Source organism: Gadus chalcogrammus, chromosome 18, assembly GCF_026213295.1.
Source record: "Gadus chalcogrammus isolate NIFS_2021 chromosome 18, NIFS_Gcha_1.0, whole genome shotgun sequence".
Classification (NCBI taxonomy): domain Eukaryota; kingdom Metazoa; phylum Chordata; class Actinopteri; order Gadiformes; family Gadidae; genus Gadus; species Gadus chalcogrammus.
Genome location: NC_079429.1, coordinates 7,737,083 through 7,762,755, shown reverse-complemented (window position 1 = coordinate 7,762,755; position 25,673 = coordinate 7,737,083). Strand labels below are relative to the sequence as shown.

The following is a 25,673-nucleotide window of genomic DNA, read 5'->3' as shown; positions in this document are numbered from 1 at the left end:
TCTAAAACAGCAGACTGAACAAGAGGTTTTGCATCGTATCAAAGCTTGTATTCAATTACTTCTTCCAAGCCTAGGGACTGAAGATGCAGAATTACTTTTTTTAAGGACATTTTCCACTCTTCATGGGATCCTTTTAAAGCCCTTTTGCCTTTTGGGAAATTAACAAGTGTGATGTTGTGTTTGACTGTGTCTGTCTGTCTGTGTCTGTGTGTGTGTGTTAACTCCTGCTTAGGTTATGCATAAACGTTCACATTTATACCTTTTTGTTTTTATGTCTTTGTGTGCGTACGTTGGCGCCTGTTGTGTCTATCTGTGTCTGTCTCTGTGTGTTTGTTTCCCCCATCTCTCTAAGCTTGTTGACGCCGATTTAGATCGGTGTCAGTCAGGTGATCTCCTTGTTTGACCCCCTGTCTTGACCATGCACCCCCCCCCCCCCCCCCCCCCCACACTCTCTTGCAGATAACCCCCAGTAGCAAGGCAGCAGGTGGCAGCCTGTCACAGGGTGACATCATCTCGGCCATCGACGGCCACAGCACCGAAGGCATGACTCACCTGGAGGCCCAGAACAAGATCAAGACCTCCAGCAGCACGCTGGCACTCACCATGCAGAAGTACTACAACACACCCAACACATTACATCATCATCTACATCTACAGATCACAACTCACACTGCATGGGTTCGATGAAAAAAGATGAGCTGTCTTTGTGGCGATTCTGAATTCTTTCAGTCAGCTGTCAGTTGTAATTGGTCGTTTGTTGTCATGAAAGATCATAGAGCAGCTGGTGTGTTCGGAGACAGTACACAGTAGAAGGCAGATGCATTCAATAAGCTAACCCTTCTTTCTCCAGGTCAAGACGTCCAGTTCTAATTCCCACAGGCACTCCCAGAATGGAGTCACCCATGCCAATCATCCCCCACCAGAAGGTACACTACACTACACGCGCACACACACAGACACAACCTTAAACACACACACACACACACACACACATACGATAAACATGGCACAGAAGAGACCAAATAGTGTGAGAGACACCAATTGTTTCCTCCCCGCACATGTGACCTTTTTTATTTCGAGTTTTGCGTGTTGAGAGTCTACGTCCATTGGTTACCTGAACAACCCCCGTGGGCTGTTCAGATAACCAGGAATCCCAGCCTGGGCTCGGCCTCTTTCTCATGTCACCCATCTCATTCTACGAAGGAGATGGAAGAGGATGTGAAGATGGAGGACTCAGAGTCCTCTGGAAGCTGCCTTGCCAAAAGTCCCACCAGAAGGATTCTCTTTCAATCCCCGGAGAAAGAGCCCGGTCCATTTCGTCCTTTCGTAGCTACGGCTAAGTCGACTGCTTCACCAGCATCGAGTGCAGCCTCTCCTCCCGGGCAAAGAGGGCAGTATAATTGCCCCATTGGACTTTACTCCGCCCACAATCTCAGGGAGATGGCCTTGATGCAGTGCAAGCTAGGAGAGGCTGAGCCAGCGGCCGGTGGCCAACTGTGTCTCCCAGGGTAGGTGACCACCCAGGTGGTTTAACATTAAACGGGTAAAAGGAATCTGACAAGCACAGAATTAAACCACGGCACACGCTAATACCGTAACAACAATCACTCGTCTACTTTAGTATTTTGGTAATAATAGAACAAGCATGAGGTGTGTTCACAAGGGTTTTCAGAATTCACCCCTTTGACCCTTTGTGGATTCATGTTAACACCATGGGGGATACCAAAATACTCAGAACATTACGACATCCTCCCAGGGTACAGTGGTCTACATGCTCTGGACCGGCGAACGGGAAACAGGGGAAATCGAGAACCAGGACAGGGATAATTTATAAACAATCACCCCCCCCCCCCCCCGCCTATTCTTCGCCGACACTTGTTGATTACCACAAGATAAAGAAAGGGCCGGCCTCTGACTTCAGCCCAAACCAAAATGTAAGACCACCGGAGGTGAAGGGGAGAGGCCGCAAATCAACCGGCGTCAACGACCCTTCTTCTACCTCTTGAAAATCCCAATTTAAATCGGTTCCTCTGTACGGTACTACCCTATGGTTGCATTAGGTTCCCTATTGAGTCGGTTAGGTTCCCCATAGAACCATAGGGAACCTAGGGTTCTGTAGAACCATAGGGTTGAAACCGGGGGCGTTGAGGGGTGGCATCCCAGTTTGGTTGGACCGAGGTCATGTCCGTCCTGCTGACGCCATAAGGTATCATATCCGCGTATCTATCTCCACTAATGGCTTTCCCCTCTGGAGGGCGGGATGCGCCCCCCCCCCCCCCCCCCCCTCGCCACGGGTCAGGCTGGGGGGACACGTGTCACCAAACGTGCGCTCTCTCGGCGTCTCCATGCCGATGAATGTGATGATGGCGCGGGACGAAGATGAAAGAGGAGCCTTGATGCTACCTTAACACAACCGCCGCCCAGGAAAGGGGGGGGACTTGGGGCACAGAAGACCAACACACCCACACTTGTGCAAAAACACACACACTCACATGAGCACACACTCGTGCACGCACACACACACACACACACACACACACACACACACACACACACACACACACACACACACACACACACACACACACACACACACATACAGTAGCAGCTGTTGCCCACCGTCATGGAATGTTCCACTCCGGTTACAAGCCATCGCACCAAATCCCATGGATGTCCCCTCTCAAGCACCGGGATAGAGCGGCCATATATAAACCTCCCTGGCACACGGGCATCCCACGTGCACACTGCCGCACTCCAAGTGCACTCCACTTTATCCATAGTGCATGTGCGCAGATGTGTGTGTGTGTGTTTGTGTGTGTGTGTGTGTGTGTGTGTGTGTGTGTGTGTGTGTGTGTGTGTGTGTGTGTGTGTGTGTGTGTGTGTGTGTGTGTGTGTGTGTGTGTGTGTGTGTGTGTGTGTGTGTGTGTGTGTGTGTGTGTGTGTGTGTGTGTGTGTGTGTGGGGGGGGGGTGGCTGTTGACGGGATGACTGTGCGTGTCTGTGTTTGTGACTATGAGGATATTTGCGTCCACCTCTATGTGTGTGTGTGTGGGCGCGTGCGTGTGTGTGTGTTTGTGTGTGAGTGTGTGTGTGTGATTGAGTGCATGAAATGTGACAGGTATTTCTGCTCTTGTCAGTCATCCCTGGAGGAGCAGTGGGTAGCCAGGCTGAAACCCGGATCGCTATCTGACCTTTAGACTGTATTACATGGTCTCACTGTAGCCCCAAGCCCAACGCATACGCACACGTCCAAGGGAAACCATGAGACTTTATTCAAATCTCTTTATTTCTGGTTCTCCCTTTCTGTCTCGATCATTGTATCCTCTATCACTCTGATCGTTCTCTTCTCTCCTCTTTCTCTGTTCGTTGTTCTGTGTCTCTCTGTGTCTGGTCGTTTTACAGGTCATTTTAAACACAGCAGCAAAGTCAGTACCAATAGTTGTTTGGGTTGCATTTACTGTGCATGACCTCTGCATGGGGCGGTGCTCATGAAGAGGGACACCAGGGTGGAACGGACTGGTCTCTTTGACTAGTGTGTAGTTGTGTTTGAATGAGTGTGTGTAGTTGTGTTTGAATGAGTGTGTGTGTGTGTGTGTGTGTGTGTGTGTGTGTGTGTGTGTGTGTGTGTGTGTGTGTGTGTGTGTGTGTGTGTGCGCGCGTGTGAGTGGCAACTTCAACGGCTGCTGGCCATGACGGCCCGCCACCTGTGATAAGGTTGTTGACGTTGTAAGAAAGATATGTGCCTTTGTGCGTGCGTGAATCTGTGTGTGACTGTATAGGCTTATTTTTGTGTGTATGTGTGTGAGTGCGTGTGTGTATGTGTGTGTGAGTGCAAGGCAGCACTCAAAATGCTATCAGTCTGCCGGAGCGAAGATGCCATGGCTCTTCCATGCATATACTGTGTTTTTTCTTACTTTGTTTTCCGTGGAAATTAATGCAATTACTGGTATGCATATGATTAATGCATGGGCCATGGAACAGTGACATTGATGAGTTTCTGCGTGCTGCCACGTCATCCATCAATAAACACTGCAGAGGAACTTCCGAGAAAAATCATTAACTGCATTTCCGTGGCCTTTACAGTGTTTGTAGGGTTTGTAGTGTGTGGTTGTGTGTGTGCGTCAGTGCATCATACTAGGATTTGTGTGAAAGCACTTTTTTGACTTGAGCATGGAGATTGAATTTGGTCATCTTTATGTTCATGTTCATTCATCTCATTTGTATGCATATCTATATGTATCTCAATGTGTTTTTTTCCAAGATGTGTATGCATATGTATTTGTATATCTATATGAATAGGTATATGCATACTACATGTAAACTTCTAAAGTCAGCTGTTTCATTCATTTTAATTCCAAGGGTTAGGGTTAAAAGTTAAACATATTTAATTACCAAACAGAGATAGTCCTCTAAAAATAATCGGATGAAATCCTGAAGCTGTCACTGCCTTTAGAACAGAACCAGAACCAACGCGTACACACAGTTGATGCTCCGCAGTCCAACCGTTGATCGGTAGAACAGCACCACCTGTCTGTCAGTCCTGTGTACTACACATCACTCCTGCACTAAAAAACACCCCATCAACTCAGTGTCCAATCTCTTCTCCTGTCTCTCTCTCCGCCTTCCTCCTGTCCTTAACCCCGCTCACTCCCGTGCGTCCTCACTTCCTTGCACGACCTCCGACCTTCGAACCTTCAACCCACCCTCCGTCCTCCGCCGCGCCCACCCTGCCGTGACACTGACAGTGTGGAGTATACTCCCAGCTTCAACCCCATAGCACTGAAAGACTCAGCCTTGTCCACCCACAAGCCCATCGAGGTGCGGGGCCCCGGGGGGAAGGCCACCATAGTTCACGCCCAGTACAACACGCCCATCAGCATGTACTCCCAGGACGCCATCATGGATGCCATCGCTGGCCAGTCGCAGGCCAAGGGACATGAGGGGTAAGTACGAGCACAAACCTCCCCTCCACGCAAATACCCCCCCCCCCCCCCCCCCCCCCCCCCCCCCCCCCCCTCCTGCACCCTCACGCCCCCAACACCCCCATCTCCCATCCCTGTAGTGGCTCATGCTAGCTCTTATGGGCTGGTATTCACCTAGCGGCCCTCATGGGGATCTAAATGCTAGCTGGGTTTGGAGGTGGTTACTGAATGCGTGATTCCGTATTCAGTTCCGCACCGCACAGCTAACCGGTCGCCACTGGGTGCTTAAGGCCCATAAGAGTGCTGGGGTCAGACCTCTCTGGATTAGTGTTTGAGAACATGGGTGCCTATATAGTATTTAGGTGCTGCTTTTCCTTGTTTGTCCGTGCCTTTTTACACTCCATTGCCTCTGTTCATTCCCCCACCCCCGCCGCCCCCCCCGCCCCCGAACGCCCATCCGCCACAAAACAACAAACCAATCCAATCTCCTGTACTGCCGTCCTCCTCCACCACCACCACCACCACCACCACCACCACCAATCCCTTACCATCCATTACTTCCTGGTTTGATCATGTGACCTCAGCGAGGAGGCGGGCTCCCCCTTGTCGTGAGTATACAGCTATCAGCGCAGCTGCCCTCCAGTGCAACCCACGCTCGCCTCATCATATATGGATCGTCCCTGGTTCATATATGGGCCCCGTGTGTCCCCTGCTTTAGCGCCAGTCTGGTTGTCTTGTTCAAACGCTGTCGTTTTTTTGGGGTTATCTGTCTGCGAAATTTAAAGCGATGTGTCCACAGGTGGATCTTTGCAGCTCACTAGTATGTATTTATGTGAGGCTTTTTAGTCACATAGATACATAACAGTAACGTCATTGTATGTGTCCAAAAGACACCTCCAAACAGTCTCCTCTCGTACTCACTGTCTGTCTTTCTCTCTCATCCCCTTTTCATCGGACGGTGATAAAAAAAACCATCATGGGATTTAATGGCATGCAAATGTTCTGAGTATCCCAACATCGTTCAAAGTCTAACTAGCAACTACATCTCACTATACTAACCACCAACATTAGAAGGTATCCTGTTGCTGTATTGGTATGTGCTATTCCTGACCAGTAGAGGGTGCTACATACACAAAAAGAAAAATCTTAATTGTAAAACTAACTATAATGAAATAGACGCTATTTTTGTTTTACTTCGTCTTTATTCAAACATACAAACATGCATGTGCAATTGTGCCACAACAAAAATTGTAAACAGACTCCCACAAACGACATCCCTAGGACAGTGTGTCTAAGAGCCCTTTGTGTTGGTCCTTCAGAGGAGCGCTGCCGGTCAAAGACCCAGTGATCGACTGTGCCTCCCCAGTGTACCAGGCCGTCATCAGGCCAAACGCCCGCAGCGAGGACATGGCTGACTGGGCCCACGGCGCTACCAACCTACAGTCCAAGAGCTTCCGGATGCTGGCCCACATCACAGGCACCGAATACAGTAAGCTCCTCCATGCATTCTTTCAACCTCTTTACTTTCTCTCGTTTATCTTCTGCCAACCGTCTCTTTGCTTTCTTACCCTGCCCCCTTCCTAGATGCATTTATTAATTTGTATTTCTATTTAAAAATGACTTTCTTTTTCCGTCTTTCTTTCATTCATCTTTACCCGTCCTTCATTCCTACCTATAACTCTCTTTCTCCGTTCCCCCCGCTCGTCCTTTTTCTGTTCTACTCTCGCTCTCTCCTTCCTTAACTTCCATTTCTGGCCTCCCTCCATTCGTCCTTCCTCCCTGCGTTCCTTTATTCCTAAGTGTTTTTGAGTTGCTGAGCAGATTTCATTGTTGCTCACTGGTGTATCTCTCTCTCTCTCTCTCTCTCTCTCTCTCTCTCTCTCTCTCTCTCTCTCTCTCTCTCTCTCTCTCTCTCTCTCTCTCTCTCTCTCTCTCTCTCTCTCTCTCTCTCTCTCTATAGTGCAAGACCCAGATGAAGAGGCCCTCCTGAGGTCGAGGTAAGATACGTAAACAGCTGTTTCAGGTCCAGTTATCCTAAGAGTCCAGCATTTGGTCTACATTCCTAATAATAAAATAACATACATCATGTGTTCAACTACTCCTGCTAATATGTCAACGAGTGTCAACAACATAATGCAAAAATGTGTTCCTCAAAACTGGCTATCGTCCTATTAACTTGCTCCCCCGTAACCACCAATCAGAGAGAAGTTCGAGCATGAGGTCAAGGGTCCCCGCTTCGCCAAGCTGAAGAACTGGCACAACGGACTGTCCGCACAGATCCTCAACATCCATTAAGATGGAGATCACCGTGGGACAAGGAACGCAGAAGTAAAAACGCACCTGGATAACAGAAGGACGGAGAGACGAATCAAGGGAAAGAAGAAAATATGGAGTGGAAACGAAGGAATAGAGAAGGAAACGGAACAGGAGTATAGGCAACTCCTGCTGAGGAATGAGCGTTAAGCATGGTAGCTCTGTTAGACTAGTAGAATGCAAGATTATTAACGGTTAGTGTGAGAGTGTTTTTGTCGTTGTTCATCTGTTAATAAAACTCAGTATTACCTGTACCTGTCCGTTGTGACTATCGATAGTGCTAAGACCTGACCGAGCTTTTTGTGATATTTTCTGTTATTTGCTTTAGTTTTCTTTTGTTTCTGTCTGGCCCTGTTTTTGAAAGAGATCTGTCCGAAAAACGATGACCCCCATCCATCCGAACTTCCTACTGCTAAGACGCAACAGAGCTTTAGTAACTCATCTATTTTCTTTATTTTGTTTTTTCTTTATCTTATTATTTTTTTGGGGGGGTTGTCTGGCTCTGTTTTTTTTGGAAAGAAAACTGTACAAAAAGTGAAATTGTAAGAAAAAGTTTATTTGTGCACCTTTTATGTACTGCCATGTACGAAACACACGCACCAACATGTTGGCTGCGTGATTTATCTACTGAAGAGCCTATACCGAAAGAAAAAGAACTGAAATAAAGCTAACTTCACCATGTGTGCAAAAAAGGTATGTGAAAATACCAACAACATGTACTGACATCAATGTGAATAAATTTTTTCTCTAAACTATATGGGTCTGATTAATCAACGTGTGTGTGTGTGTGTGTGTGTGTGTGTGTGTGTGTGTGTGTGTGTGTGTGTGTGTGTGTGTGTGTGTGTGTGTGTGTGTGTGTGTGTGTGTGTGTGTGTGTGTGTGTGTGTGTGTGTGTTTGTGTGTGAGTGTGTGTGTTTATTTCTATGTAACGATGAACTAAACAACATATGCCGGAAGAAAGCTTTGGCTTAACAGTCTTCAACTTTCATACCTTAACTCCCATCAGCTAGTATCTGTGTACCCTAAAAATGTACTCAAAAATATGACTTGGATTGAATCCAAATTGCCTGAAATAAACAAGATACAATTATAGAATCCAAACACTCAGAATTTTTGGATGATAATGAATCCTATTCTTCATGTCCAATATATAATTAAAAGTATTGGAAACATATACATGTATCCAGTTAAGCTATTTAATAATGGATTGAATCACCAAAAGCATGACCTTGCTCCAACGCCTTTGTCTCCATAAGCACAGAATACAATTGTTTTTAAATAACAGGTTGTACAAAGCAAATTTCATTACTAATAAGTCACACAATAATATATGATTCATTCATGTTTTTTAAGCACCTTACATTAGGCCTACCATTTAGGTAATCATGGACCAAATATTCATCCATGGAATACAATTTTAAGTTATCACAATGTCTTATGATTGAGTACCTTATGTCGAATCTAGTCAGTCCAATATAATGTAAAAAATATATGGATGCAAATTTGCAGGAAAACCACTATTAATAGAGTACAGTACAATAATAGTGCTGTGTCATCGTGGGACCATATCTGCAGACACCACTAGGGGGCAACCTCGCTCCAGTTCAGAATCAGTAAGTCCGCTGGAACGCGCCTCAACACCTGAACGGTTATCCTAACGCCCAAATGATTCTCGTTTTTTGTACAATAAACCTCAGCTTTTATTGTATTGGTTTCTTATCTAGCACATTATTCGAAATGCATATTGGGTTGTCTGGAGATATCGGTGAAACGTCTGAACTCCTCCGTGTCTAAATTTAATCTAAATATAACCGGGTTTGCGGTGATGAAAGATTTGATTTAGTGCGGCTCCATACAGGAGAGTCTGCTGCTGAGTTAGCAGAAAGGGGGGAGGACGGGGGAATAGGAGGAGGGAGGACGGGATGGGGGAGGAAGAGGGGGGAGAGGAGCGATGTGACTCACACTGGTACGATGACGGAGCACTTTCTCCCATCTCGAACGCTGGAAAATGGCTGTTGATGGCGTCGTCTGTCCCCTTTTTCCTTTCGACGGAAAGGGAAAAGAGACAGAAACGATTTTTCTGGCGGCACGTTGTGACACTAAACGACATGTCTGTGTATACATTATCACAATACCAATCGCATGCCTACCAATCTTAAGGGGGTGAATTATACAAAGCATTTTAGCCAATATCTTAAGGGTGTGTGCTGTAATAAAAAAAAAACCTTGATTAATTCTCAAAGGACCAGCAACAGTGTATAACCGTGGGATGTTCTGTAAATAGCATCTAGGTCTGCGTGTAGATGAGACCGATAAAGTGCGCTAATCTAATATGCAAAAATGCCGCCGGTTTCACTGGGATGGAGCGATCACGGGAGCGCGAGGGGGGCGGGATGACGAGCAGGTGGGGGTGTCATAGTCTGCAGCATGACTTAAAAATGCTGCAGCATCCATTCGACTCCGTCTTTCAGCCTCTCCTCCGCTCCATCGCAGCACTACACGGCAACCCCCCTTCCTTCCGTTAGCTCTATCTCTCTTTATCCCTCCATCCCTCTCTCACGCACTCCCTCCCTCTGTCTCTCTCTGTCCTTCAGTCTGCTCGCCCTCTCGTCCTGTCGTGCAGTCCTTTTCGGTCACCGTTGCAGGGAGGAGGAGCCTTACACACACGCATTCACGCACATTCACACACAGTCTCTCTGACACACGCACACACACCCCACTCTCCTCTCTCGCTCTCGCTACCTCGCAGATACCACCGCCAGCTCTCCTCCGCTCTGTCCAGCTCTCCCTCCGAGCACCAGGCAAACATTATCCTCGCCGACCAGTCAGCCAGGCCCGCTTTTGTTTGCCGGAGCAGGGGAGCCAAATAGCTTCGTCTACGTAAAAAAAGATGGATGTATTCATGAAGGGGTTCTCCATGGCCAAGGAGGGTGTAGTGGCCGCCGCGGAGAAGACCAAGGCGGGCGTGGAGGAGGCAGCAGCTAAGACCAAAGAAGGGGTGATGTATGTCGGTATGTACCTCCACCTGCTCCACCAGCACCATCACCAGCAGCACATAATGCCTGCGTAGTTTGTGGAGGGGGACGCCTCCGAGGCAGACGGAACCCCAGGGGCGTGTAAGTCAAGACATTTTGCCGAGAGCTGAGGTGGGGGGGCAGTCTGTCAGGAAGATATCAGCGGAGGAGAGAGGAGAAAATGTGTGTATGGGTCATAGATTCTAGATGGAGAAGAGGGAGGGGTGGCAGCACTGCAGGGCTGGTGCAATCAGCGGGTGGGTGGGTGGCATGGGGGGGTGGGGGTGGGGGGGGGGAGTAGAGAGAGAGTGATTGATTGACTGATTGAAATGAGAGATGGAAAGATAGAGACTTGACACCGCCATAGCAAGCCTGATAGGGGTCCTGGTATCTGTTCAGGAAATTATGAATCTATCTGTGTGTGTGTGTGTGTGTATGTGTTTGTGTGTGTGTGTGTGTGTGTGTGTGTGTGTGTGTGTGTGTGTGTGTGTGTGTGTGTGTGTGTGTGTGTGTGTGTGTGTGTGTGTGTGTGTGTGTGTGTGTGTTGGTGTAGATAGATGGCAGAGGGGTTGGCATTCGCTTCTGGCATTCATTTTTAATTTTGCGACACAAAATGGCGGTTGGGGAAGGTGGAGGACTGGAGGAGACAGGAGTGGGGTGGGGTAGAGCCGGCCTCTCATTAGGAGTGCGTGTGTGGTGCATGGGGTGGGGCAGGGCGGGGGGGGGGGGGGGGGGGGGGGGAGAGGGGGGTTGTCCAGCCAGGCGCTTCTTCACCATCAAGGCCCTGACCGTTGGTGTGTGGCGTACAGAGTGCGTCACATTTCAAGGTTACCCAGGATGCTAGGTCTGCAGCCAGCCACTGGTTAGACGAGAGGGATAGAAGATAGGGTAAGAGAAAGGTGAGAGGGAGGGAGGGAGGGAGAGAGAGAGAGAGAGACAGAATGTGAGCAGTGGTGTGGTGTGGCCACTATGTGTCAGCTCAGTGGTCAGGTGTCACTCTTATACTGAACCAGCTCTGCTGATGGGTAGAGACAGCCACTGGCAACAATGTGTGTGTGAGTGTCGGAGTGGACCTGTGTGTGGGGTGAGGGGAATGGCCTATGCTATGGAACCGTTTAGCACTGCAGCAATCTACAACCCCATCCCTACAATTCCCTGCATGTCATCGTGTGTGCGTGTACATGTGTGTGTGTGTGTGTGTGTGTGTGTGTGTGTGTGTGTGTGTGTGTGTGTGTGTGTGTGTGTGTGTGTGTGTGTGTGTGTGTGTGTGTGTGTGTGTGTGTGTGTGTGTGTGTGACACACTTGATGACCAACCAGCTCCGTCGACCAACAGCCTGCTGATATTACGTTGCTCTATAAAATAAAGATGGAGGCACTGAGATGGTAAGGGTGGAGAAAAGCAGCTGAAAAGACGGCGAAGACAGAAACAAGTGTGAGGAAGCAGAGCGCAAAAGATGAAGAGAAAGAGAGATGTAAAGAGAGCGCGATGGGGAGTCAGGCAGAGAGGGAGAGGGAGGGCAGAGAGGGAGAGAGAGAGGGGGGGAGGGGAGTATTATGTCATAAACGGCAGTGAACACAGTGTTCAGCCTTGTGTTTTGTCGTGCAAGACCGGACCAGAAGAAGAGAACGGAATAAATTACACACCGGGGCGACAAAAAGCAAAAGCATCAATCAGGGACGGACTCCCCTAAAAAGGGTTTCAATCAATGGGAGGGATGGATTAGTCATCGGTCACAATCACACGCCTTGAGAACGACTAGAAACTGAACATCGGGTGGAACACACATGGATGCATGTATGAGTGTGTGTGTGTGTGTGTGTGTGTGCGCGCGCACGGGATTGTGCGCTCGTGCGTGGACTTGGGTGTGCTCCATTATCCGTAACATCCATTTCACAGGTCAGGAGACCTGAAAGTAGGACACATTATTTATTTATACATTCAAAAAGAAAACCGGTCTACTGCCCGCTTGGCAGTCAAAGAACACGACCAGCGCTTCTCGTGGGCACCCTTTCAAACATTCAGCCTCAAATAACGCAATACATGATATAAATATAACAATTTATTAATATATGATATCTAATTTTATCAGTTCAATATATATATAAATATTTAAATTACAATGTAGAAATAGCAGATGTATGTTGATCACAAAGAGTCACAGATACTCAGACAGGGACAAGACGCTGCGTCATCCCTGTGTGTGCGTGAGTGTGAGTCTGCGTGAGTGTGAGTCTGCGTGTGTGTGTGTGTGAGTCTGTGTGTGTGTGTGAGTCTTCGTGAGTGTGAGTGGGTGAGAGAGATTGAGTGCATTTCATCCGCGGACCACAATGTGTGTGCATGGGGGCATCTGTGTGTGAGTGTGTGCGCGCGTGTGTGCGTGCGGTTCCATGTGCGAGCGACCTGTGTAGATGCAGGTGTTGTGGGTGTGGTTCCGTGTGCATGCACGCGTGCAGGTGAGTGTGTGTGTGTGCGTGTGTGCGTGCGTGTGAGCGTGCGTGCGTGAAGGGAGAGACTAGATGGGGAGAACGGTTGAGCGTGAAGCTCAACTGCAGTAGCCAGTCACGTGGCAGAAGAACTACGGGGAGAGGGGGGAGAGAAGGGAGGACAGGAGAGAGAGAGGGAGAGAGGAAAAGGAAAAGAGAGAGGGAGAGAGAGATAGAGGGATAGGGAGAGAGGGAGAGAGAGAGAGAGGGATGGAGAGAGGGATAAGGAGAGAGAGGGATAGGGAGAGAGAGAGAGGGTGAGAGGGGGAAGAGGAGGGGGGACAGGAGAGAGACAGAGAGGGGCAGCGGAAGAGAGAGAGGCTGAAGAGGAGGGAGGACAGGAGAGAGAGGACGGGAGCGAGAGGGAGAGGAAGAGAGGGAGAGGAAGAGAGAGGGAGAGAGAGATAGGGGGAAGAGGAGAGAGAGAGAGAGAGAGAGGGATGGGGAAAGGTTGAGAGAGGGAGTGGGATAGGGAGAGAGAGAAGGCGAGAGAGAGAGAGAGAGAGGGAGAGAGAGGGAGAGAGAGAGAGATAGGGATAGAGAGAGAGGGATAGGTAGAGAGAGTGAGAGAGAGAGAGGAAGAGGCGAGAGGCGGAGAGGGAGAGAGAGGCTGTCGTCAGTTACAGCAGCTGTAGTGTGTAAGGATTATCCTGCGGGCAAGTGAGGAAGAGAGATGTCTCTGTCCCCTCCCTCTATCCCTCTGTTTCCATCCTACTCTTTCTCTGTATCAATCCATCTACCTCCCTCTATCTCTCTCAATTCAATTCAATTATTCTTCAAACAGCTTTATTCGTGTGGGAAACAAATATATAATTATATTGCCAAAGCAGGGGAAAAATAGGCCAAACGAAAAAATGTATTAAGTAAAATATAAATGTAAAATGCTAAACATATACACATATCTAAAAGATTAATAATATATACAAAATATATCAAAAGTCAAATTCGGAATACTCAGAATGTATATGAAGTTGTGCTTAAAATATCTCCTCTCTCTTTCTACCAATCCACCTACCTCTCTATTGCTCCGTTTCTCTCTCTCTCTCTCTCTCTCTCTCTCTCTCTCTCTCTCTCTCTCTCTCTCTCTCTCTCTCTCTCTCTCTCTCTCTCTCTCTCTCCCTCTCTCTCTCTCTCTCTCTCTCTCTCTCTCTCTCTCTCTCTCTCTCTCTCTCTCTCTCTCTCTCACTCCCTCTGTTTATCCATGTTTCCCTCTACCTCTTTGTCTCTCACCCATCTATCTGTCATCCCTCATTCCCCACAAACCTTATGTAACCAGATTTGAATCTGCTTTGGATCATAATATTAATAGCTTAGTGGGGGGAGGGGCTTTCAAGTTACTATTTATGCTGTTTATTGATGGATATGCCAGCATGAATGAAACAAACCAATCATACCACTCGCCCTGTTCAGAGACATTGTCAATGTATTCACCCTGGCCGTCTTCCTCTTCCTCAGGTAACAAGACGAAGGAGGGAGTCGTGTCCGGAGTAAACACAGGTAAGTGTGTGTGTGTGTGTGTGTGTGTGTGTGTGTGTGTGTGTGTGTGTGTGTGTGTGTGTGTGTGTGTGTGTGTGTGTGTGTGTGTGTGTGTGTGTGTGTGTGTGTGTGTGTGTGTGTGTGTGTGTGTGTGTGTGTGTGTGTGTGTGTGTGTGTTTGTGTCTGCTTCCATGTGGGCTTGGTGTGTGTGTGTGTGTGTTTTATTTTATTTATTTACTATTTATTATTTTATTTGCATTATACAGGAAAGTATTAAAGGTAACAAAGTTAAAATTTAAAACTGGCCTGACTCAGTGTAAAGCTGATTTCCAGCAGGTTCCTGTGTGTGTCTGAGCATGTGTGTGTGTGTGTGTGTGTGTGTGTGTGTGTGTGTGTGTGTGTGTGTGTGTGTGTGTGTGTGTGTGTGTGTGTGTGTGTGTGTGTGTGTGTGTGTGTGTGTGTGTGTGTGTGTGTGTGTGCTTGCATGGGAGCACATACTGTATGTGCGTGTCTGGCCATAACCCCTCTTCCTGCTTCTCCCAGTGGCCAACAGAACTACTGACCAGGCGAACATTGTAGGAGAGGGGGTCATTGCCGGGGCCAACGACGTGTCACAGGCCAACGTGGAAGGAGTCGAGAATGTCGCCGCCTCTACTGGCATGGTCAATCAGGTCAGTCGCCATAGCGACCACCATCTCACCCTGTGTTCCTTATGTCTGATGGGTTTGTTGGCTCTGGGAAAGTCAGTTATAGTTACGTTAGTGTATGCAGTTCAATGGTTTAATTAATTTTAAAGGGTATTATAATAGGAGAACAAATAATGTATCTGAGGCTAAAACACTGACACCTTGGGTTTTGGTGCTTTATTAAAGCTTTATTAGCTGGTAGCAGGCCCAAAAAGGTTAAAACGTCAAAAATAACTCATCAATGTTCGTCCATACTAAAACAGAACTTGTTTCAACTGGAAATAATTGTTTGTGAAAAACTGAATAAGGTTTTATTTTAACAAAAGATGATTGTCTAACCACCAGATCCTCCTAATTCCAGTAGATGGAGACATTGACACACGTTAACATAAACAATGCTAAGTGAAATCACAATGACCCATTTAGTTGATATGTTAATAAAACTTGCTTAAGTTCTATTGATATTCAAATTAGTATTGTTTCATTGGTGTGGCACCACCAACAATAATCGGAATGGAAAGTCTCCAGACATTACAAACTTACAAGCTTATTTTTCATAAATTAGTAACCCTAACCTCAATTTAAATGTTGAACATTCATTAACCATTTATATTAGTTAAGGGAGTAATAAGCATTATTAAATAGTATTAGTAAAGGGGTGAGGTTAAGTGTTATGTTAGTGGGTTATGGTTAGTATTCGGGTGTCGATAAACCCAATTAAATAATGTATTCATGAATACCTTAGTTAACATTCAAGTTTAACCTGAACACCATTAGTAAACAGGATCTCCATGAGTAGATTATTACTAGACCAATAGTTAACTGTTAGTTAACTGTGAGGTAATGCCATTTACTGCATTTACTAATGTTAGTGAATTAATGCACCCTTATCGTAGACTTGGAACCGGATGAGTCATCAAGCTCTTTTTTTATAGTATTTGCTGGCATATCCGTTGGGTCTCCCTCGTGTCCAGACAGATCTCCAGGAGACCTGGCCCCGGTCGGACCCCAAAAGCTGTCTAATATGGGGCGGGTTTGTTAGGATGACTGTACAAAGGAGTGCCATAAGGGTGCGCCATTCAGACATTTAAAAAACAATAAAGGTGGTTGTCACTGATGCGTCACAGGTTGATCTGATTGGTTGTAGGTCAAGCCATTTGTGTTCAGATGCCTTTTTGTCTGTGCCCGTTGATAATGCCTGTTGGAAATCTGTGATGGACTACGAGGTTTTAGACTAATACACGTTTGCGAATTGATCTGACGATGTCAGACTACCCTTATTGTAAAAGCTTTACATGAACTTTACGTCTCATATCTAATTACACATATATGGAATACCTCCTAACGTGTCATTGTGAATAACTGCTTTTCATGGTTCAAATTGTGTGTACTGTGTGTTCATTTAATTTTGGTAATGTGGTTGTTTGTTTTCATGTCTGTGTTGTCGTTTATTAATGTCTCCTTGTTTTCGTTTTGTTATCTTTGCTTTTATTTTATTTACGTTCTTGACTACATTCTGTTGCCCTTGTACAGGAGGAACCAGTATACGAGGTGCCTATTTTACAGCATTGCACTTGGGTTATAGGTCACAGGTCAAAGGGTCCTGCATGCTACTACCTATCTGTAGCAAAACATGCGTGAGCATCAACATGGAAAGAACCATTAAACATAAGACCAATTTAATAATGATAAATACTGTAGAACAGCTGTATTCTGAATGTTAGCCTATACTACACTATCTATTTCAAAGGCATTCATTCTTTAACAAAGACCCCATAAGGTTATGTTGCATGTGTAGCACACGTCTTGCAATTTGAATCCGTTAAAGGGTAGTTCGGAATTTTGGACATAGGGCCTGATTCCCAAGTTAGCCCTGGTGTTCTTTATCATTGGAGACAGTTTTCAACACATTTCATTCAGTCCTTCTAGTTGCAGAGTACGCTCTTGCTAGGCTAGCGCACGGCAACGGGCAATACTAGCCTGCTAATAAAACAGTCTTACCCACTCCACAGTACACCCGAGGCAAATCAATTATAACGCCAGACGGTCGATGTAAATGTCTGTGTTGATAGAATAATGTTAGAAATAAAACTAACCTTGCATCGCATGAATCATCGCATTTGGAGGGACTACTTTCTCAGCAGCAGCAGAATTTAACCGAGGTATCAGTCTGCAAGTCCTTCAAAATCCAATGCAATGCAAGGTTGGTTTTATTTCTAACATTATTCTATCAACACAGACATTTACATCTATAGTCTGGCGTTATAATTGATTTACCTCGGGTGTACTGTGGAGTGGGTAAGACTGTTTTATTAGCAGGCTAGTATTGCCCGTTGCCGTGCGCTAGCCTAGCACGAGCGAACTCTGCAACTAGAAGGACTGAATGAAATGGGTTGAAAACTGAAGAACACCAAGGCTAACTTGGGAATCAGGCCCTTTGTCCAAAATTCCGGACTACCCCTTTAAGCTCTTAGTTTGGCTGCTGTGGGTTCGCCCCTCAGGTGCTCATTGACTCACTGTTGGAATTTGAATAAGTTAGGAACCTTTATTTAAAAACAGAGATCCACCCATGGCATGCAACTTACATACTTGCTTTGTGGACTTGGTCACATGCTAACGCCTAAAAAGCTATTCGTAGCTGTGCATAGTTTGCTGATAGATCTTGGGAAACCCTCAGGCAACTAACAACTAACTCCACCCCAAACAACACCAGTATGCTCTGCTTAACCCTCTCTCCGGTTGCTGTGGAGATTTTGCATGGTCCTCCTCTCTGATCAGAGCCTTCTGCTGTCATACTGTGTGTGTGTGTGTGTGTGTGTGTGTGTGTGTGTGTGTGTGTGTGTGTGTGTGTGTGTGTGTGTGTGTGTGTGTGTGTGTGTGTGTGTGCGTGTGCGCACGTTTTTTTTAGTTTCAGTTGGACCTGGGGCTTGATTGCTTGATGCTTGATGCCCCACCCTAACCCTATGGCAACAGTCAACTATGGGCTTTTGTTCTCACTGTCTCTATCTTTGCTTCTTTCCCTATCTCTCTCTCAATCTATTCTTACTCTTTCATCCTCTCTCTCTCTCTCTCTCTCTCTCTCACTCGTTTTCTCTCTCTCTCTCTCTCTCTCACTCGTTTTCTCTCTCTCTCTCTTTCTCTCTCCCTCTCTCTCTTTCTCACTCGTTTTCTTCCTCTCTCTCTCTCTTTATCTCTCTCTCTCTCTCTCTTTCTCTCTCTCCCAGGGAGAGTATGGAGGCATGGAGCAGGGTGGCCAGGGAGGAGAGGTAATGGCTCTCACTCTTTTTTTGGAGTGAACTTGAAACCAGTTTATTCAGTAGTAAATGTACAATGACAGTTTATTCAGTGTATACTTTAAAAGTACACATACTCCTAGAGAACAAACATAATTTTGTCGTACATGTTATGCACATTGTGCACTAGATATACTGTTGTATTGCATTGACAGTATATGCTCTTATGATCCTAACCCAGACCTTTCCTTCCCTCTGCATTCCCCCCCTCCTCACAGGGGTATTAACTGTTCCTGGGACGTCCGGCAGTGTCCTCTCTGAAAGCCCCAACGCCCGACCCCCCAACCCTGCCTACGCTCTTCCTAGGAGATGTTCAACATATTTTTTTGTGACTTTATGGAACCAAAACGACAAAAACAGACTCTTCCAGACGCCGCGCCTTTCTGTCCCTGCTGCCCTTAACCCTAATGCCCACTCCCTCCAGACCACCTCCACACTGTCCTGGTAGTTCGGCATCCCCCCCTCCCTCCCCCCCTCCCTCCCTTCCTCCCTCCCTTCCTCCCTCCCTCCCTCCCTCCAAAGCTTCTGTTCTACGCCCCCCACCTTGTGTTGGTGTTGTCATGATGTTATCCCCTAAGTGTTGTTGTCACTGCATATCTGCTGCCCTTTCTGGGGGCAAGACCTGCTCACACACACACACACACACACATGCACAATGTGGCGCGCGCGCACACACACACACAAACACACAGACACTTGCACACATGCCCGCGCATTCACCAAGGCACACACACGGTTCTCCCATAGCGTAATCACACATGGGCACGTACCACAGAAAGACAGAGAGAGGGGGCCATTGTAGGCACATACATGTCCTGTACATACCAGGGTTTCCCACCGATGGGCCGGTGAGAGGGACGGGCAGCCTCGGTGTTAGCTGAAGAGAGCATGTGAATACAATCGTGATAATAGTTATACGTGTAAAAAAACATTGAGACAAAGATAGCTCATGGGATGGTGTTTGTGGTAACCGTTTGCGTGAGTCCTGTGTGTGCATGCGTGTGCGTGTGAGCATGTCAGCGTGCGTGCATGCTTACTGGGCGGAGGTAGAGGATCCCGGAGAATGCTGCCAGTGTGTGTTTCTTTGTGGGGCATCGTGCAATAAAGGCTAAAGATTATCCCTCCCTCCAACGTGTGCGATCGCTCGCTAACTACAGTAGAATGCATGAACAGATTCCCCCGAGAATGGCTTCGTTGTGTTTTGTAGCCGCGTAGCGTGTTCACTGTTGTAGTTAGCTTTGTTTGGCTAAGTGTGTGTGCGTATGTGTGTGTTTGATCTTGAATATGTCTGCATAGCAACCAGCAGAGAGCAACACAACTTTCCTCTACTTTTCCTCTTATCTTTTGTTCTTATTGATATAACCAGAGGTGCTAGGACAAAACAATGGCAAAACTGTACCACGAGTTTGCTTTGAACAAGCTCAAGAGCAGAAGCAATACTGGAAATTCAGTTCTGTATATCAATCAAGGTCTAGACTAAGACTAGGTTTAGTCACGGGATGGTTTGAGTTGGATTCATATTTCTTTGGCCAAGGTTTTGTCTAGTCTCTCAGACTGGGTTTAATCCTTGTTTGCACTGCTGGGTTGATTTGAATTTTAAAGTTCAAGGAGGCAAAATGTGTTGTGTTGGTTGATTGTTTTGATATGCCGTGTGCTAGCTGTTGCTTTTAGACGTTGTGAGGTTTGCATGCTGTAGAGAGTGAGACAAACAAGCAATATGGAATTCAGTCAGCCAGGGGTTGAGCCACCAAAATCTGTAGAGTCAGGTGATCCTGCATCGAGTCATGGAGGATGTAGTTTTGGTTTGTAGTTGACCATTTAGAGTTCCCATAGTAACTCTTCTGTTAGTCCCGCCCATCAGCTTTCACAGCCACTCAGAAGATAGCTTTACCCTGTCACTCAATGACTGGCCCCCGCCACTTCCCTTGGGCTTGTGGCAAGCTTTTGTCTGCCCTGCATCTGTGTTTGTGTTTGTGTATCCGTATGTACTCTATTTGTGTGTTTTAACATAGGAAAAGCAGATCGTACCAGCAAAACGCGCGTGCACGCATGTGTGCGTGCGTGTGCGCGTGTGTGTGTGTGTGTGTGTGCGTGTGTGTACTATGTGTCATGAGCAGATCTGTGTGTTTTTACTTTGAAGCCAATCAAAACTGATGACTGCATGTTGCCTTATCAAGCAATCTGATATTCACGCACACATCACACACACACACACACTGACACTAATTCACATAGCCACATATTGTAAACATAAACAGAGTGTATGAAAACACACCAGTGACATACACATACACAAATCAGCAGACACTGGACAATTATCACACACTATGTTTAAGTTGGCATCAAAGCGGACTCGCTGATTTTTTTAAACAGTATCAGTCAAATAAAAATGGTTTGTCGAAATCTGAATGTTGCATTGTGGCTTTATTTATGGATCCATTTGGACAGGTTTAAACAGGTTTGTGTTTGAGAAGAAGACGGTAAGACGCTCAACCACCTTAAGTGTTTGAACTATTGGAGGCTCTGTGAACAGGGCCGAAACTAATTTTTGTTAAGGCAAAAACACAACAAAGGACACAGTATGTAAGCTATGCCGTGCAGGCCGGCATAGTCGAAGTCCCCATGCAGGGATCTCACAAACCCATTTCATTTGTAGTAATTGTTGAGTAATGATTCCCAGATTTCATGGAACACTCAGTCATCCTTCATGACAGATAAATTTGTTCACTAAGTGTCACTACGTCACAAAATCCTACATGGCTACATATACTTGTCACTCAGTACACAGATACTGAGTACAAGTTCTGTTTGCTGTTTATGCAGGTCATGAATTTGGTGAGGAGTGTAGCTGGCTGGCTGCGGACGAGGAAGTAGGGCAATATATATAAATCTAATATGAGAATGCATATCTGTTCAGACCTGTAATTCATGTCTTAGACTTTTTCTCGCAGCTACAGATAAAAAACATTCAATTCTATATTTATGGTTTCACAATGACTGAGTCACAGTTGAAACAAATGAGTTTCAGCTCTAATGCTGCTACTGTCTGTAATATGTTTCTATTTAGATTATTTGTCAGGATATTTTGTTGATATTGTCCGAGTCTGGTTTTAACTAATTCTGGGCTTACACCAAAAGATTTTCACATTCACAGATTAAAAACTGCAAGAGAGAATTTAACGTTGGATCAAGTGTGATATTTAACAAGGGTTTTGTAGATATGTAGATATGGGGGTTTGAGATGCAGCGACCACAGGATGTCTGTTAACTTCCTGTTCAGGTTTCATACCTTTCTTGTCAGCAGCACAAGAGACACTAACTTGAAAAACAAAAACAAAAAAAAGCAACAACTGCTATTTGCAGTGCTGTACTATTATTCGGATGTATGTACTTGATTAAATTGTTTTAATAAATTACATACAGGGTTCTTCCCGTTCGTCTCGTCCCACCCCTAGTGCTGACACACACACACACACACACACACACACACACACACACACACACACATGCAATTATCTTTCATTACCCTGCCAGGTCACATTTCACTAGTCTCACGCTACATGTCCCGTCAGATTTCTACCAATAGGGAGACAGAGGCGGCCAGAGTGACGCCACGGAGCCACGCCCGGGAGGGGCACATGGAGCCCGCGCCAAATAGCAATTCCCAAATAATTCAAAACATGTGCAGGAACACACATACCCAAGAGAGGAACACCCCTTGGAAGGGCCGCCCACACACAGAGAGTCCTCCCTTTATCCTTTGTGTCTTGTTGACGGGTGTTTTTGCCATGACGCATCCAAACTGCCTTGACCCGTATTAAGGTGAATACCTCAGTTTCTCACATCCTAGAACAGTATTGTTCTTGTGCGGTGTTGTGCATATAAATGTTAAATAGTCTACATGTCGTAAAATCTCTTTAGCAAGCAGCATCAGGATGCATGTTTGGAGAAAAAAGAGTGAATGGGAATATGTGGGAAACCTGTTTTCTAAACAAATAAGATAATGATCAGTATGTTTGCGCGCGCGCGCGCGTGTGTGTGTGTGTGTGTGTGTGTGTGTGTGTGTGTGTGTGTGTGTGTGTGTGTGTGTGTGTGTGTGTGTGTGTGTGTGTGTGTGTGTGTGTGTGTGTGTTGTGGGAAAGGGGAGGGAGGGAAGGGAGGGGAAGGAAGGGAGGGACACAGGTTATAACACTCATATAACACACTTCCTCAGTACACACAGTACGCACACTGCATCAGAGCACTCTTTCTTCACACGCAGCAGCACCATTCAAACTAAACATGAGCGGAGCCAACCAAGTCGTCAACACCGTCATTGAGAAGGCTGGTATGTACTGTTGTTTTTTATGTTGATGTTGTTTCTTTTACCAAAAGTGCAACTTTGATCTTTGATTTTTATTGACATGTTTTTGGATAGTGAATGTTTAATATTTTAGGTTTATCCATTTTGCAATCAAACTTCCTGATCGGTTCTTGATGTAAGGTTCCAGAACAAAGCATCTTATTGGACTATACCTTCACCTTGAGAAGAGAAGCGCTTTGTCTTCAGCAGGGGAGAGTATTTCTAATTCTTTATTCTTATGCCATGGTTTTTTCTCTTTGCGGTCTCCCAGCTGACATGGCAAAAGAAAAAGTAGCCGACTTGATGGGGGGAAAGGCTGAAGACAAGGAAGCAGGTTTGTGCGGATCATTTTATCCAAACTGGTTGAGTCTGCCGTCCTTGACTACATATATAATAAATATATTTATATAAATATACTTTAATATATTTGATAAACATATATATATATATAAGTTGAACTATTCAGCAATTACTACTATGCATTTAGAAGTCTAACAAATTTAGATTAGAAGACTCGTTGAAAACTCACAAAGCCTGTTTTGGTTCTTTTTGTATTCATAGAATAGTCATGTTTTGCTAGGCCACTAACCAGGTCTGTGTGTGTGTGTGTGTGTGTGTGTGTGTGTGTGTGTGTGTGTGTGTGTGTGTGTGTGTGTGTGTGTGTGTGTGTGTGTGTGTGTGTGTGTGTGTGTGTGTGTGTGTGTGAGGCATATTATTTGATACTGAGAAACAAGGCAATGAATATGTGCCATCTTGTCACAACGTGAATCCTGTTGCTGAATGTATGCACTGGGTGTTATTTGTGTTGGCATAAAATGCATTTCTAGAGACACTTCTTAAAGCTGCTTCTTTTTAATTATTGTTTATTGTGTGTGTTCAGGTGCAGGAGCAGCTGCAGGTGCAGGGGACCTTTTATCTGGCCTGGCCAGCGGGCTGGGAGGCGGAGAGGCAGCGCCAGCGGCCGAAGGCGCCGGCGGCCTTGGTGGCTTGGCGAAAAAGTTTGGCTTCTAAACCCCTGGACCCTTCCTTCTACATAATGGAATATATATATGAATATAAATTGAGAAAAACCACAAGCCTGGAACTTTGACTTGGAGATCAACCAGCTGCTGTATGCCAAATGGTGGTCCAAAATTGTTGTTGTCATGAAAATAAAAGAAATAACAACAAGCACTGCCTCATGTTTTTCATTCCGTTTTATTGGTTTTCGACAAAGAGAAACAAAACATTGATACCATTTGGTGTCAATGTACGAAGCAACCTTTGCTTCGTGCAGCAAACATATGAGTCAGTTTGGCTAATTTGCCTGCATCTGTCTGAAGGGCGTGTCTTTTTTGGGTAGCATTTATCTGTCCCTCTCTCATGTTTGGTCTTATCCAGGGTTGCCCAAAGACATTGGACAACTCAAAGAGCTATCCCAGAGAGTCACATGCCTTTGATTTTTTAAGTATGGATTCATAAAAGTTAGTGTTTTATGTCATGATATGATATGCTATTTATGTGTTGAATGTGAATCGACTGCGTTTGTTATGTTCAAGTAACCCGCATTCATTTTATGTAGGCCTATTGGATAAAATTTAATGAATTTGAATAATAAATATTTCCTATCCTATATGTTTTTATTGGGTGGTAGTGGGGGGGGGGGCATACATATTACTTCACTGGGGCCCTCAATGGCCTAGTTACGGCACTGTCAACTTGCCGTAGCTTAGGACGATGAAAGGCAATTGACTTGGTCCGCTTTATTTATCTGACGTCCATAATTCATAGCCAGTCAGAAAAAATAGGAGGGCTTAAACTCCAAGTTATACTGCGTGCCGTCGCTGGCCCGGTGTGGCCACGAGTCGGGCTCAGTGCGCTCTGCTATGTCTGGTTACCTCGACGGTAACATTTCAAAGCCTTCTGCACGTGTGTAACCGAACCTGGGACTGCGAATCTTATGATGGAATACGAAGTATATAAAAAATAATCCCCTGTTATTTTTATATAAGATAAAAATAACATATTATTATTTACCGGCCGGTTCGGCCTGTTCTGGTGTCATGGTAACTAAATGTATAAAAAGGGTTAGATGATGGCGTGATGGCCAGTCCAGTCCTGGGATAGGCAAAAATAACCCTTGGGCTTCAGCCTATTCCTTATTTGGTCATGATTGTGAGAATCTTATTGTGGGAAGTTGGTGGAAGAATGTAAGAATGTAATGTTAGGATGTCTGTTGCTCTTCATGATGTATGATTCATTTATGAATTTAATCATTAATTCATGTATAACCTGTTCTTTAATCAAGACAATTATAGCTTTTGTTCGAGTGTGCGTATGACTCGAGTGTTGTGATGGGCGAGGAAGGGAGGGACACATATCTGGAAGGCTGGCTTTCACTACACTCATATCACACAGTACCGCCAGCATAGCTGCATCAGTAGCCTACTCGTCTCCACACGCAGCAGAACAATCCTTCGAGATAAACATGGCCAGTTTCTTCAATTCTGCCATCGATATGGGTGGTAAGTAGTGTTCTATTTTATTTTATTTTATTTTAGAACCGAAAAGCTATTTGGTCATTCATTAAATAATTTGGGCTATTAAGAACCAAAACAATAAAATAAATTCTATATTAACGGTATGTCCATCGTACAGAGGAACTTCCGATTCTAATTCTGTATTCTTGTATACTTTTCTCTTTGTGGTCTCACAGCTGACGCGTTGAAAGACAAATTGTCGACTGCTTTGGGTGGAGAAACCAAGGAAAAGGAGCCAGGTTTGTCTAGATCACTTCATTCAAACCTGTTGACTCTTCTGTTCATCCTGACGGACATTCGGTTAACTTTATATATATATTTGTATATGTAGATAGCTATAACACACACACACACACACACACACATACACAAACACACACACACACACATACACAAACACACACACACACACACACACACATACACACACATATTATCAATAAGTGCATGTGTATACATCGTTACTGTACTTAAGTTCAAGTGCACTACTTTTAATCAAACAATTTTGGGTGGACTCTGAAATCTGAAAACATCTCTTTTATCGTGCTAATGTGTTATCCTGACAGATCGCTATACTTAATATTGTGTTGCATATGCTAGAGAATAACTATGGATTCACCGACAA

General features: G+C 45.5%; 2 protein-coding genes across 3 annotated transcripts in view; both read left to right on the top strand.

Moving 5' to 3' along the window:
• The window catches only part of ldb3b (LIM domain binding 3b), a 13,851-nt gene extending 5,862 nt beyond the window's left edge, over nucleotides 1–7,989 (top strand). The window contains exons 3-8 of the mRNA XM_056577232.1: nucleotides 851–926; nucleotides 3,402–3,424; nucleotides 4,745–4,942; nucleotides 6,241–6,410; nucleotides 6,882–6,918; nucleotides 7,123–7,989. Of these exons, the coding sequence (XP_056433207.1) occupies nucleotides 851–926; nucleotides 3,402–3,424; nucleotides 4,745–4,942; nucleotides 6,241–6,410; nucleotides 6,882–6,918; nucleotides 7,123–7,216 (598 nt within the window). The 3' untranslated portion in view covers nucleotides 7,217–7,989. The remainder of the gene's footprint in view (nucleotides 1–850; nucleotides 927–3,401; nucleotides 3,425–4,744; nucleotides 4,943–6,240; nucleotides 6,411–6,881; nucleotides 6,919–7,122) is intronic.
• A 1,771-nt stretch (nucleotides 7,990–9,760) lies between these two features.
• sncgb (synuclein, gamma b (breast cancer-specific protein 1)) lies at nucleotides 9,761–20,746 on the top strand. 2 transcript variants are annotated; one of them, XM_056577144.1, is made up of 6 exons: nucleotides 9,761–10,245; nucleotides 14,188–14,229; nucleotides 14,752–14,879; nucleotides 16,428–16,445; nucleotides 18,119–18,160; nucleotides 18,406–20,746. In XM_056577144.1, the coding sequence occupies exons 1-6, from the start codon at nucleotides 10,125–10,127 to the stop codon at nucleotides 18,412–18,414; spliced, it is 360 nt and encodes a 119-aa protein (XP_056433119.1). In that variant the 5' UTR covers nucleotides 9,761–10,124; the 3' UTR covers nucleotides 18,415–20,746. The 2 variants fall into 2 exon arrangements, with proteins under 2 accessions (XP_056433119.1, XP_056433120.1); XM_056577145.1 differs by lacking the exon at nucleotides 16,428–16,445.
• Nucleotides 20,747–25,673: the final 4,927 nt, after the last annotated feature.

What these genes read in the sequence shown, in the direction of transcription:
- sncgb (XM_056577144.1), top strand. Translation starts at nt 10,125, where the DNA reads ATGGATGTATTCATGAAGGGGTTCTCCATGGCCAAGGAGGGTGTAGTG. An exon ending in AGAAGGGGTGATGTATGTCG is followed by an intron (nt 10,246 to 14,187) that starts GTATGTACCTCC and finishes CCTCTTCCTCAG; the next exon opens with GTAACAAGACGAAGGAGGGA. An exon ending in CGTGTCCGGAGTAAACACAG is followed by an intron (nt 14,230 to 14,751) that starts GTAAGTGTGTGT and finishes TGCTTCTCCCAG; the next exon opens with TGGCCAACAGAACTACTGAC.